Raw genomic sequence first — 15,188 nt, forward strand, 5'->3', positions numbered from 1 at the left:
GCAAACATGACATAAGCTAAAAGGACATATCCAGGTAAACGTTTGCCAATGGGTTGCATAGCCTACTCAAAAATCAGTAAACCAAGTAGGCCTTAATTAACTTACTTTCATAGCCTAGGTAGGTTAGCAACACCAGGTTGAGAGATGCAAGTAAGCAGATCATTAACGTTAGCCTTCTATTTATTGTCATCAAAACTGTAGAGGAACGAACACGTTAGGGCAGTCTTTGGTGTCATATGCAAAAGGTGCAGAAGTAAGTGTGCCATCTGGCTCAATATTTTGCGCGAGGGACTGTTGTGGTAGGTGAAATTTCACGGTGAAACTACGATGATTGGTCAAATTTTCGAAAAAGTTGCGGTGTTTGGACAAAATTGCGAGTGCCTTGGTAAGTGACGAAAACAATCGTCTTCGTGAACAGCTGTGCATAGGCTACTTTGTAAAAGAGAGAATACGCTCATCCCTATACATAACGCAAGGGGTAATTAATGAAATTATAGTTCGCCTTTTATTTGTGGATTTATTTAATATATTTAGTGTTATTTCTTCCCCAAGCTCATAAAATAAATTTGGGTCGCACATAAATTGACAGGGTCGGTCGGAAACCGGAACCCAAGAATTTTTTTTTTTATGCCCCACAGACAAGGTAGAGTATGTTGCATGATTTTATGAAAGTATGTATTGCGACATCAGAAGCAAGTCAAATTTGTAGTTTCTTATGTCCCATTCCATCGAACTACAGATCCGCTACCCGATCTGGCAAACTTGCATAGTGCGGTTATAGCCGATAGAGGGTCGCGAAGCGAATTGAGAAGTGCCGCTCACCCTGTTACGAGTTGATGAACCACTGAAACAATTTTGGAAACATTATTTTAAGGTACAAAAAACTATTTGGTGTTGCTTTAAGCAGCCTCCATGCATTCTCTTCGACTTAGAAGATGTTCAGTTTTCAGCTGGAGATTCAAACAATATCATGTTCTGTCTTGACTTTATTGAATAGAGACCCTCAGTGTCCATTATTTGTCATGTCAAAACATCATAAACACCATATTCACTCATTTTTCACCACCAAGTTTTTTTTATATCTTTTGGTCATCATCTGTGATGGGAGTACAGTCACACCAGTGTGACGGGAATGTTGAGAAATGAACGTTCTAAAGAATATCTGGGTTCATTGAATTCAACGTAGAATTTTAGAACCTTCAATTGTTGCGGAACTTAGAATGTTCAAAAACCTACACCTTTAAGGGTTAACATGACCAATCTTCAATAACTCATAACTTTGATAAATGATTCTCATTTTCAAATCTGACATGAGGCATTAGATTACAGGTGTTTCTTCAACTGTGACAACTCTTTGGGAGTTCATCGTGCAAAAAAAGACTTTGGAGAAAACACATAGACCAAAACAACATTCTTCTCTTGAATGCAGAAACCGGAGACATGGAGATGGGTTTATGAACTGATAATTTTATAGGAGGGCTCTGTAATGTTTGGTCATAGGAGGGCTCTGTAATGTTTGGTCATATGTATAATAAAAGACTCTCTGGCCCCTGCCTGCATCCATTGGTCTTTCATACTGTACATCAGTCAGTGGTTCTCAAACTTTTTCTGTCATCCCCCACTTTGATGGGGAATTTTCAAGCCCCACCTGATCCCATCAACCCAGCAAAATGGTAACGTTAAAATACTTTTTTTCACATTTTCGTCCCTACATGTCCTCTCTCAGTCCACTGGATAAGATGTTATTTTAATTCATATGTCGGTCTGATTATGACTCTTATGTTTGTGTGTGGCTATTTTGTTTTGAATCTATGATCTTCCTTGTCAAAAAAGAGAGGCATTAGGTAATGTTCAGCAAGAAGTGTTCTTAGAAAGTAGTCACAAGGTTAAGATTTTCACAAACAGCTCTTGCAGTACATTTTCTCTCTGGTTATAGCAGTATCTGAAGCAAATTTGCAGTTGATGATGTTGAACAGCAACCTGATCCACAAGCTGGGCATCTCATTCACCTCAACACCACTAAAGGTGTGCTTAGATTAACAAGTTACCAGCATTAAGACTGGAAGCATAGAACAGATAAAATATAGCCTAGGCTACATAGGCTACTGTTACTAAACAGCAGAAGGGGTAATACCTGAAATTCTATGCTTTGGAATTGTGTTTCAATTGAGGTCTGCTGTCCATCTGTTGGTTTTTCTGACTTGTTCTTTTTGCTGAAATATTTATAGAATATCCACACCACCTAAAATAGAGGAGTGTACATTCAACAATACTGGCCGAGTCTATATCCATAGTATTTTGGCGAAATGTACAACTATGTGGATAATGACAAAATATATATATCCTAAAACGCAACCGTATACAAGGGCTCTGATATAAGAATGATTATATCGCCATCTAATGGTGAGAAACAACTGAAACAAACAACGTGGGGAAAAACACAGGCCAACTTGCCAAGTACTTTACATAACTTTGGAGAGAGTTTTGTTTATTATTATTATTCTCCCAATTTTAAAAGAACTTGGATTAGGGCTACATGGACGACCTACTGTGACACGACAGGGGTAGGTGAGAAAGCAAAATTATGCACGCTCAGACAAGCAGCTGCTAAAACAAAATCATAAACAGCCTTAACGTTAACTCTTCCTACTCCAAAGCATGGAAAGAAATGCAAGCAAGAATCTAACAGTTATCGTTAGAGACAGTGGTCTGCATCGTTATTTGAAAAGCACACAAGTTAAATGGGGTAACTAAGTGTTGTCGATATGCTTTTCATTTTTATCATACCTTTGCACTTTTAAATTGTTATTCAAACTAAGAGGAACTTAGCCAACAGTTTATTTGGATGCAACATTTGCTCGCCTGATTTGGCAACGTTAGTTTGTTATGCTAAAGTTAGCTGGCTAACGTGGACGGGTCAAGCCAGCCATACTTTGGTTTTCGCTTTGTAAACAGAAACGTGTAACGTAACCATGTTAACATTAGTTGGATTGGTTCATTTACCTGTTATAAATTAACGCAAGAGTGGATTAACACGCTGGTTGGTCAAACTGATGACCATCGTTAGCCGGCTAGGATAAGCTAATTTGTGAATAGCCAGATTTGAGCAAGGCGTCTGTCGTGGTTGCTAGGATAGATATCGTGCTAACAGAGAATGTCTAAACGGGCTCTGGTGCTAATAGCAAATGCATGCATCTGCTAAAAATGCTAGATAACGTTTTCCCTGTTAGTCAGCCACGTCAAGTAAGCAAAAGAGCACCTAGCACAGACAGAGACCTAGCATACTAGACTAACGTAAACGTTTGTTGCTGGCTAGCTCTAAAGTTATCTAACGTCACCTTAGCTCATTTTGCTAACGTTACTACTATTCTTGACCGAAGAGTCAACACAGCTTTAACTTACAGTCGTTATTGGTCACGTATCGTTCATGTAACATATTGACATTTGCAGATAGAAGCTATATCTGTTTCATTCGACGTTGGGCCCATTATGTGCCATAGTTAATTGGCAAAGATTTAAATGTCGCGGTTACTGCATAGTGGTGAAGTGACGTGGGTGGTCATAGCTAATCATTGCACGGTATGTTTACAAGGTTTCTAGAGTTCCGGTGCTTATTTTATTGGACTGTATGCATTTATACTCTTCGAAAGAGATAAGTTTTATTTTTTTACCTGTGCCCCAAAATGCGAAATACCTTGAATGAAAGAGTTGCATGATGGAATACCTTACATCCTGCATAGTGTGGCCGCTCATGCATGGTTGCCATAGTTACGAACTGTAAATCGGCTCACGTAGCCAATTTTACGTCGCCCTGCATGCACTTTTCAATATCTTCAATCTAGCTCGCGTAACCTAACTTTTCCTAGCAATAATTAGATAGGTTGAAGTTAGTAACTTGTACACTGTATTAGAATTTAAGCGCTAAGACTAACACGAGATTATGGAAAACACATGTTGCACTAATGTCAGCTATGTTTAAAGGTAAGGTTGAGACTAACTTTAAGCTGTTAACGTTATGTTAGCTAACGTTAATGGTAACGTAACGTACGTTTTGCCTAACGTTAACCAAAATTGGCTGGCCAGCGCTTTGTCATTCTCTTTCTTTTAACGTAATGTTGCCACTAAAATTAACGTTAGCATGTTGTAATCTCGCAAAATCTTTAAAGTTACCTTTGCAGTGCGTTGAAGCTAGACCTCTTGGTAACCATAGCTTACTGATTTTGTAGCTAACGTTAGCGTTAACGTATGAATGGTAAAGCTTTGGTACCTCAGGGTTAACGTTAGCTTGTAACGTTGCGAACATTTAACGTTAGGATAAATTACAAAACAGCTGCCTTATTAATCACCACTGCCTTTGTAAAAATTAGACAAGGCATTGATGTATTGTAACGTTTTTGTGTTAATGTTAACATTTGTTGCAAAATAAAAGCGACAAAAAGGCAAAATGTTGAGATGGCAAATGGTAACGTAACAGCAAATTAATCTGCTCGGAATGTGCGAAACCGCTGTTAGTCAAGATAATTTAAACTATCAACTAACATTACTTTTAATTTGCCCGCTGCTTGATGTGTAAGGTAAATAAGAGAACGTAAAGCCTGATACAACCGTTTGCAGGGATTTGGCATCGTATGTGTCAATTTGGACGTAATGCATAGTGTTGCTTTGCCATCTGTTTGGGTTAGGCAAGTGAGACAAATGCTATAGCTATATTCGATGGTGATTTTGTAAGCTTGCATAGCCTGTATTAATTAGTCTTCCGACTTCGATCTGTCATGCACATGACAGAGACATTGTCAATGGGCTTAAGCCGCTTTTCTCGCTTTATTTTTAGGGATGCGACAGACTCCTAAGGTGATCCCTCTGCACCCGAGTGTCAGGTAGATTTCCTGCAAGGCGATGCAGTCTTGCAGTCAGCGAAGTCTTGCACAATGAAGAAAATATTCCATTTCACCAAGAAGAAGAAAAGCTTCTCCCCCAATGCATCAGACACGACAAGTGTGTTATCTGTCGGTTATGATTTAAAGGAGAAGGATTTGGGGAAAGTGCACAAGGCTGCCGCGGCTGGTGATGTAGTGAAGGTAAAACAGCTTGCGAAGAAAAATGATCTAAACCAGCTTGACAAAGAAAATAGGTAAGTTTTTTCTTCTTCATCTATTTAGGCATATCAGCATTACTTCAGTTTTTACAGTGTGGAGCCTGGACACAGGCCTACTTTCACAGTCACCCTTTATAGTTTGGCATGCTGCTCAAAGCCATAGCAACAGCGTTTTATCTGCAAAGCTTTGCTGTTAAATGGACATGACACAATCACAATGCATGATTAAAGTGTGGGGAACTTGAGTCTTAAGTAATTTAGCTGTGTAATTGGCTATGTCGGTTCAATTACATTTAGCCCCCCAGCTGTTGTAGTTAAAGTGTAAAAACAGCATTGTAACAAAACATTTAAGCAGCAGAGCAAGTAGGCTAGGTTTTACTTTTACAGCAATGTTACACATTGGACAGACTATACACTTATCCCACACTAGGTAGTGTATCTGAGCAACAGTAGTAACCAACATTTAAAATCCAGACCCTCAAAAAATCAAATGGTAAGTGCTAGCATCAGCAAGACTTGTTGTAAGTGGTGCTATGAGAGGAGATGTTCTCTAAAGAGCTGGGTCTTCAGGAGTTTTTTGAAAATGGAGAGGGATGTCCCTGCCCTTGTAGGAACTGGCAGTGTGTTCCACCAACAAGGAACAACAGATGAGAAGTAGGCAAGGGTTAGAGCCTTGAATTTGATGCGGGCCGCGATAGGTAGCCAGTGTAGCTGGATGAGCAGCGGGGTAACGTGCCCTTTTGGGTTGGTTGTAGACCAGGCGCACCGCCGCGTTCTGGATCATCTGAAGGGGTTTCACTGCGCAGGCTGGGAGACCTGTCAGGAGGGCGTTGCAGTAGTCAAGTCGTGAGATCACTATTGCCTGAACCAGAAGTTGAGTAGCATCTTGAGTCAAGTAAGTCCTGATTTTCCGTATGTTGTAGAGTGCGAAATGGCATGACCGGGCGACTGAGGCAACATGATCTGAGAAGGTTAGTTGGTTGTCAAGAACAACTCCTAGATTTCTTGCAGTCCTGGTAGGTGAAACAGACAGGGAGTCAAATTTGATGTTGATGTCGTGGTGTATGGTAGGTTTAGCTGGGAGGACCAGCAGTTCAGTTTTGAGAGGTTCAGCTGGAGGTGGTGTGCCTTCATCCATGTAGCTATGTCTGAGAGGCAATCCGAGATCTGTGCTGAAACCAAGGGGTCATCAGGTGGAAAGGACAGATAGAGCTCTGTGTTGTCTGCATAGCAGTGGTATGAGAAGCCATGCGAACGGATAATCTGTCCCAAGGAGGTGGTGTAGATAGCAAAGAGAACGGGGCCCAGCACTGAGCCCTGGGGGACCCCTGTGGTGAGATAGTGAGGTGCAGAAAGCTGACCAAGCCATGATGCGTCCTGTGAGGTAGGATTCAAACCAGGAGAGAGCAGAACTGGAGATTCCCATGTTAGAGAGTATAGAGAGAAGGATGCGGTGATTAACCGTGTCAAAGGCAGCTGATAAGTCAAGCAGAAAGAGCACTGATGACCGAGCGGTCGCCCAGGCTTCTTTTAAGGCTTCTGTTACAGACAGCAGAGCCGTTTCGGTAGAGTGGCCGCTTTTGAACCCAGTTTATGCATTCTGTAATGCAGTGCCTAAGTAATACCTAGACATTCCTAAATGTTTCTCTCCCCAATCTTTCCACAGAACTGCACTTCATATTGCTTGTGTCAATGGACATGCAGAAGTGGTTCAGTTCCTGGTGGAGAGCAAAGTGAAACTTAACCTATGTGACAATCAAAACCGGTCCGCCTTGATGAAGGTATGGTTTAACTGAAACAAAGAAAATAATAAGCCTGCTGAATTATAACCTGCATAGTTCTCTGCTATGTTTCCTCTGTCAAACTTGCATGGAACTTGTCAAGTCAAGTCAGTTTTATTTATAAAGCGCATTTAACATGCACATAGTGCAACCCAAAGCGCTCCAACAAACAAGACACACAACAAGACAAACGATGCCGGATGGAGCGGCGTAGTCGCCAGCGTGCCCATGACATCAAGACATGACAAATACATTTAAAAAATAACAAATACAAAAAATGCTGGACGGAGCGGTGTAGTCGCCAGCATACCCGTGACACCAGACATACAAGACAGACAACAAAACAAATAAACAAATAAAAAGTGGGGGGAAAAAAGAAAATATATTTAAAAAGAGGGAAAGGTGATCTAAGGTGATTAGTCCAATTTCCAAAACTAGCTGAAAATGTCCAAGGGCAATGATGATCCGTGAAAAGTCTTGTGAATATGAAAACTTCAGTGTTCAGTGTCTACACATTAACTTTAGATATTGTACAGTGCTAATATCTCTCTGTTATTGGTGTTGTGCACGTGTTTGTAACCCGTGTGCTTGGCAGGCGGTGCAGTGCCAGCAGGATCGTTGTGTTGCCATCCTCCTTGAGCATGAGGCTGACCCCAACCTCGTGGACATCAAGGGGAGCACGGCGTTGCACCTAGCAGCGCGGATCCCCTCACTCTCCGTCGCCGTCCTGCTTCTGGAGCACGAGGCCAACATCAACGCACAGAATAAGGTAAGGGCAGAGGCTCAGGAAGAGGACACCTCAGCAGGACTCCAGATTAGGCAGATCCAGGACTTTTCCTGGATTGAAAAGAGGCTATCAGATATAAGATCAGAGCAGGGATTGGAGTTGGAGAATACCTAGTGTGAAAAAAGGATTAGAATGAAGGAGGAGCAGAGTAACTAGGTTTTCTGTTTGCTTATCCAGGGAAGGTTTAGTTGTAATAGAACGTTAGTAGATTATTTTGAGATATTGATTCATCAGTTTCTTCCCAGGGAACAGACTTTGCTGCATCAGCTCACAGCTTGTACGCTGTATGGTTTTGTAGTAGTCCTATGCATTTTCTGCCCCTCGTGAAACTGTAAGATGGTTGTTCTTATTTAATTTTTGTACTTTCTTTAAGTCTTATTTTAAGAAGCCAGACCTCTGCATATAATTGAATTTCAGCTAAGCAAACCCTTTGCCAAAATGCATGCTTTCCAGTAATCAGGCTGAAGAGTAATTGTTACTGTTGGTTTTTAGGATGGAAACACTCCGTTGATTCTGTCTGTGGAGGAGAACCATCCTGAGATGGCAGAGCTCCTTCTGAAGGAGGGTGCTGATGTTGACCTCATCAACTTGGAGCACAGGTAAGGCATCAATAGCTGGCTTTCCATAGTCGAAACAGCAGAATTGTGAATGGTAGTAAGTGAGGCAATGCGATTAAATGTGGGCTTTATCTTCTCACAGTAGTCTTTCTAGTTTAATTGCAATTCCGTCCACTAAAAGCCAAGGTAGTCATAAAAAGAGGGTGACAGAATGTGGCCACAGCAACTTCTGGGAGGACGTTTTCAACAATTATCATAATAAATGCTTGCATTTTGTCATTGCACCTCATGCAAACGTATAAACTTTTTTTTGACATATTTTGGTAAATTCATGTGATGCATTTCCCCTTTTTCCATTTTCAGGGTTAATGAAAACCTAGTTATTGACAAGAGATGTTTGCTTTTCTCCCAATTTTTGGTTGAAATGTAAATCACCTAAGATTGCTTCCATTTTAGGTCAGCTTTGATGATGGCCTCTTGCAATGGACAAATTAGTATGGTTCGTCTACTCCTGCAATACAATGCTGATATCACAATAAAGGATGATAAAGGGTGGACATCTGATGACTATGCAGTAATGAATGGACATCATGCGTAAGTCAAATTATCATAGATGATCATCTTTGTGATGCATCTCTTTTGGACATCTGCAGAACATATAAACAGTCTTTATCAGTTTCATGTCTGATATTACGTTTTTCATTCCAAATTGAATTGTTTAGTAAACAGGGGACAGGATATGAACAACAGCTTTGTGTTTTGATCTGACATGTTTTTTTTTATTATTACTGTTGTGTGGTATTTTTAAACTTTGTTCAGACTTAGTTCAGCCCACCAACTGAAACTCCAACCAGCATAACCAGCAAGTGATCTAAGGGGCGGTGGTAGCTTAGTGGCGTGGTGCTAGCATAGTGGTTGAGGAGCTGGACTAGCATGCAGTAGCCTAAAAAGTTGTGGGTTCAGCTCCTGGCTTCTGCCGCTGTGCCCTTGAGCAAGGCACTTAACATAGAGTGGGACAGTGTAGTCCCTTGTAATAGAATTGACATATGTAAGTCACTTTGGATGACAAGTGTCTGCTAAATGAATATGTAAATGTAAGTTTACACACCAACCTCCTTTTCCCTTGCTTAAATTGATGTGGAGTAGAGTTAGAATGGTTGTTACAACTCAACAAGACAGTACGAACCACCAGTGTTTACTGTTTCATATCCAAAAAACAGTGGCGGACCGTCAGGGCCTTTAAGGCCTTCTCTGAAGGGCTAACTATTTTCAAACGAATGAAAAATAATAGTGTCTTTAATAACATTTTACTTTACCATTTATTATTCGCTTCTTCTTCTCCTTCCCGATCGTTCTTGACTAGGCTAAACATATCCTACTGCTGTCCGCTATATTTGATTGACAGATTGTGTGAACAAATAGTGAGGGCGTGCGATACATTTTTATCCAATCGCGTGTCTTCCCTTGTTAAGGCCCGCATCAGGCCTTCACAAGGAATCACTGCGTTTTCGGTACCTAAGCAACCATTAGAAATCATATGTTTGGATTCGGGTTGATTGATGGCTACATCTGACTGATTAGCCAATCAAATCGACCTATTATGGCGAGGAAGGCAGGTCTGACTGCAGCTGGGCCTGCAATGTTCTAAAAGAATACCCGGAACCGTTCATCACGAATTTTGACGCTATCTATTTGACTTGAGGAACTTCGTGAGCATCTTCTGTCAGTCAGACTGACATTCACTGGAAAAGTACATGTCACACTGGCATGGCTTTGGACAGTATATTGGCTTTGGACAGTATATTGACCGTTTTTGTTTAAAAAATATATATTGATAAGCCTTCATTAAGCAAAATTATATCATTTAAAGTTACAGTGTCAACTGGACTACATGTTAGCAAGATGCACATAATGTCAGCTAGCTCTGCACGTAGCTGGTCAGTAGCCTATGCAGGAATTGAGTTTATTAAGTTGAGAGTGTATTAAGAGTGAATTAAGTTTTGTTTCATGTTGATTTGATAACATAGACTTATGTTATACAGTACGTAATACAGTACATGCTTGTAATCTGGCCCTTTTCTTTATAAAAAGTGTTTTTGTGCTGCTTGCAAACCGCAGTGCTTGGTTACTATAGATTGTATGCTAGCTTGAAGTTGTGTGTGAGTTGATGTGGCTTTGGTGAAGCTGTCTGGATCGGCATCTATGTGAAAATTGTCATTTGCCTTGGTTTCCTGCCCTGCTATAGTCTGACTATTTATATATCTGTGTTTTGTGGACATTATTGGTGAAATCAATGGCGATGCCATCAGACATTATGAAATAGGCAACAAGCAGTAGTAGCAGCATAGGGCAATACATTTTCTGACTTTTATGTTTAATATCATGGTGGTGTGCTGAGAAATTTTCTTAGCATTTTCTGTTGAGACACTTTCTCATAAATACGTTTGGCAAACACTGTAGGATAGCCTACTGTAGTTCCACATTAGCTTTTGAGTAATCAGAGCAGCAGCACAACCTAAAACAGTTGCACTGTAACGTTAACGTTAAAGCTACAGCTAAGTAGGAGAGCCCTACAAACAGTCTGAAGCAAGTTTGCTGATGTCAGATTAAACTATTAAATGAACACATCATTGTAGACCTGTGGCAGTGCCATATGTGCGTGCAAGTCATGAACATAAGTTCATATTTATTAAATAGTCTGCACAAACCCATACTTGAGCGCACTTGGTATTCACTTTCAATATGACATGGACTAAATTGCACGTCTTCACCAGACAGTAGCAGGCAGCAGATTAATGAATATGGGTGATAAATAAGTAGCCTAGCCTAGCAGCCTATTCACTTTGCTGCTAATAAGGTTGTCGGGTGCTATTCGCCTAATAAAGATCTAAGCAATGCGGAATTCAGCTAATAAAGATCTAAGCAATGCCGAATTCAGCTCGGAACATTAATTGTTTGTCTAACGAAGATTCTAGAGTGGTAGGCCTACACAGATTTGCGTGAGAAAGAGAAAACTTTCCCCCCCCACCGTGAAATGCTGGGAAATTGCACATTTTAACGCTGAAATGCAAAAAAAATCTTCGGGGGGTAACCCTTTCCCCTATTATTATTTTGTGTCAAAAAATAGTCATCATTGAAGGCCTAACCACTGAACGCACGGTCTGCCACTGCCAAAATAAGACCTGGAAATGTAAAATTGGTCATAAGAACATGGACAGGTAGGAATAAGAGAAAGTCATATTGTCATTTGTATTCTTTTCTTGTAGATGCTCACATTTGATCATTGAACATGGGACAAAACACAAGTATGAACAATCTCCCTCCCACCACAACACTAGTAAAAAGAAACGATCTGTGCTGGGTAGTGTATCTGGCGACATGGAGGCAGGCTTTTCATTAGGTGGCCCAGCCACCGACAAAGATGGTAAGCAGCTCTAGATGCTGGTCTCTATTTTCCCCTCATCATTGTTACATGCAAGCCTTTTTTTTGGTTGCATGTTGGTTACGTTCATGGTGACCTCTATCATCTGTCGTACATGTATCCGTGTGTTGTACCTGAAATCGTTTCATTTATCCCTCATGCACTGCCACATGACTGGATGTAGAGCTCCAGTTGTCAGGAGCAATGGCAGCAGGGAGAGGTATTACTGGCAGTTATGGCATATGAATGATGCAGAAGCACTAGATCAGATGCAGTGTGACCTTACACAGACTTAACACATGACTTCTAGTGTGTGTGTACAGATGTTATGCAATATCTGATCTAGTTGCTCTGAATTCTTGTTTATTTCTTTTTAACAAGGGATTGGTTTTGGTTAAGTTTTCCTTAGAAGGATATGTGTGTGCAGAGAGTCATATTTGCATTTCAGTGTTTCCCCTAGAAATTTTTCCAGCAGCGGTGCTGTTGACCCCCCCCAAAAAAAAATGACTCCTTAAATGGTGACTTCTGTCGGATTTTGTGAAAGAAATGGACAGATTGAGTTACAAATTATGACATAACCATCAACACAAGCATTTACAAAGCATGATTATTGCAGTACTTGAACAGGATTATTCATGTTTTTCTTTCACCTTTTTCATTTACATTATTAGTAATTAGCCACTGTATAACTGTACACTGTAGGCCACTGTACAAACTATTACTATTTAGAATATACAGTGCTGTGCATAAGTTAAGACATTTATTTATATAATAACATTTATTTATTTACGATACATGATGCATTAAAAAATAATTGATGTCCTTTTTTTTTTTTAATTAAGGCTTACTTGTAAGATTTAACAACTAGGTTCGCTAGCTCTGTGTGTTATGAGTCCCATAGAACAACACTACCATCTACTGGATTAGAAAGTCTGTCAGCAGGCGAATTAGAGGTAGGCTATTTGTGGATCTGGTGGCTCCTCTGCCGCAAAGATTATCTCAAAAACACGTGTGCTGATCCACAAATGCGAAAATGAAAACTGCGTGTACTGGTGATCCACAAATGCAAAATTAGATTTTAACAAAGGCAATTTTCAGTTTTACAAATGCCATTTCATTTACAAATACACATCTACAATTGTGAAAAACAATTTACAAGTTACAAATATGATTTTTTACGTGTGGATTTGTGCGACTTTCATGCGAAGAACGTCTCAAAAACATGTAACTTTGGAAAGCGAAGAATGCGTGTGCTGGTGATCCACAAATGCAGAATCACATTTCACAAATGAAGTTTTCGGTTTTACAATGACATTTTATTTACAAATGCACATCTATATTTGTAAAAATCAATATACGAGTTACAATTATGATTTTTTTTAATTTGTAGATATCAAAACACACATGCAAATCAAGAAATATTTGTGGATCCCCCTTTGCGCATATACAAATATTATTGAGACAAATTTAGCTCTATACTCAGTAGCGTTGTTGTGCATGGTGCATAAGAATATGTGTGTAGCACCCCTCTGCTCTACTTAATAATAAATTGTACTTTAAAGTAAAAGGAGGTGCTTTTATGGGTTACGGTTAGGTTTAGGCCAGTTCTAGGTTCGGCATTAAGGGGGGAGTAAATTGACAGGGACACCAGTATGTAAAATGGTATAAATAAATACCGTAAAACTTCAAATAATCGCCGAGTCCCTAAGAGACGCCTGTCTCTTTTAAATGCCTGGCGTGGCTACAGGTTTGGGTTAAAGGCCGGTCTCCAGTAGAGGCCTGGTCTGTTTTTTAGTTTCGGGTTGTATTTAATCTTCTAAATATTCTTCCTGTCAGATCGCCTGTTTAAAAATTCGCAATGACACGAAACTGTTACAGAAAGGAGGTTACAGCAGTGTGAATTAGATGTTGCACGTCGTTACAAGCCGTCGCAAAGCATTCACATGTCTGGTCACAGTTGCAAGGTTTTAGAATGTTGCATGAAGTTGCTGCTCATCTCGTTGCGAATCTTGGGTGTGATTTGGGCTTAAGTATGGCGCAGACTGCGCACGTTATGATTAGATGGCATTAAAAGACTGCGGTGGGGAAAAATAAATTTGCCTATATGTCCGACTTCGTCATCGTTCAATTCATCCCTTGTGTTTAAAATTTGCGGATAGGCCGATGGTAAGCTTGTTTTTATGCTGGCAACAAATCCAGAACGTTATTCTTTATTCTAAATGCCATGGCGATAAAGAGAAACAAGTCAGAAAAGGAATTTACCTTAGACTATGCTATATCAGAGCCCGTCTACGGACATTCTCTGGCTATATAACCTACTGAAATAGGTTAATGATGTAAAGTCAAGTGCGCTTCTATGGGACTGCTGTGTGCGCGCAGTTTTTATTGATGAGTCGGAGTGGCAAGTGCTGCGCATAGTTGCAGTGGAATGTGGCTGCCCAGGGCATTATAAAACTTCTCACTCTTAGACCTACTCATACACGGCGGTGAAATGGCGTATTTAGCTGTCTAAATTCGAATCATATGCTGGGGGAGAAATCGTCGGACATCCATGATTATTTTGTTATTCAGCACCCCTGGTCAAAAATATGTTCCTGCGAGCCTGGAAGTAGGCTATGATTTGAATGTAGACTGACGGGAGAAACAATATGGTTCATGCTCTCTCATGCTGTTTCATTTGTGCCGAAAAGGAGGGAGAATGAAACATTAAGCTTGTTCCACTTTTGCATAAATAATTCCTGAACAGTTTTGGTCAGGGCTGATAATGCAACTGTATTTGACAAAGGACCGATATAGGCTATTTGCTAGTGACAAAATATGAGCTTTCAGTGTGATACGATCTCTTTGTAGATTACGTTTAATTAAAACGTGTTCATCTGTTCTGGCTATCCCGCTATTTGGATCTTACTGTATCTCACAATGAACAAAATCTCAACACTAAATGAATGATGATCCGTAATTGTCATCAGATAGCCTAGTCATATTGGTAGACATAAGATTAAATAATTAATTCGATAATATTTTCCATCTTTGCAGAGGAAAAGTTTTGTGTAAAGGGAATTAAAGGCCTGTCTCATATAGACGCCTGTCTCTAATACTAGCCTGTGCAGTTTGGCGATTTGGGAAAATAAAAGCCCGGGCTATTATTTGGAGTTTTACGGTAATGCAGGTTTATTAAATACAAGTATATCTTTTCTCTAAGAAAAAAGAAGAGGAAATATTAGTAAATAGTAAATAAATACAAAACCCTATAAAATAAGAAAAGAGCTCTTAAAAAATGCAAAGTATCAAATCAATAGTTTAAAAACTCAAATGTCCAAAAGAAAAGAAATACCTGGGTAAGGTGGTGTGAGTGTACAATGTCAGTGTATGTGTGAAGGCTTATCTGTGTCCAGAGAACAGATCCAAGGGGTCGAGTTCAAGGGGTTGGTTCTCCAGTATGAAAGGGTAGAACAGTTCAATCGATCCTGCATAGCCTAAGTCAAGTAAATTTCACGATGGCTTATCGGCTGGTTCGTGGCCCAAGTACGAGGTTTCATTTAGGAAG

General features: G+C 40.1%; 1 protein-coding gene across 5 annotated transcripts in view; it reads left to right on the forward strand.

Annotated features, from left to right (window-relative positions):
* Window positions 1-2,663: 2,663 nt before the first annotated feature.
* The window catches only part of ankrd26 (ankyrin repeat domain containing 26), a 44,286-nt gene continuing 31,761 nt past the window's right edge, over window positions 2,664-15,188 (forward strand). For 2 of the 5 annotated variants that reach the window (XM_076266876.1, XM_076266892.1), the window contains exons 1-7: window positions 3,838-5,131; window positions 6,762-6,876; window positions 7,472-7,645; window positions 8,156-8,262; window positions 8,677-8,814; window positions 11,487-11,644; window positions 11,826-11,861. In XM_076266876.1, the coding sequence (XP_076122991.1) occupies window positions 4,929-5,131; window positions 6,762-6,876; window positions 7,472-7,645; window positions 8,156-8,262; window positions 8,677-8,814; window positions 11,487-11,644; window positions 11,826-11,861 (931 nt within the window). In that variant the 5' untranslated portion in view covers window positions 3,838-4,928. Of the gene's footprint in view, window positions 2,747-3,837; window positions 5,132-6,761; window positions 6,877-7,471; window positions 7,646-8,155; window positions 8,263-8,676; window positions 8,815-11,486; window positions 11,645-11,825; window positions 11,862-15,188 lie in introns of those variants that run through there. The other 3 variants (XM_076266861.1, XM_076266868.1, XM_076266884.1) reach the window with 3 other exon arrangements.

The sequence above is a fragment of the Alosa pseudoharengus genome, unplaced genomic scaffold (assembly GCF_046254945.1).
Source record: "Alosa pseudoharengus isolate Yale_2024_CS ecotype anadromous, Long Island Sound unplaced genomic scaffold, YU_APseudo_1.1 YU_APseudo_1.1_scf_10, whole genome shotgun sequence".
In the NCBI taxonomy this organism is placed as follows: domain Eukaryota; kingdom Metazoa; phylum Chordata; class Actinopteri; order Clupeiformes; family Clupeidae; genus Alosa; species Alosa pseudoharengus.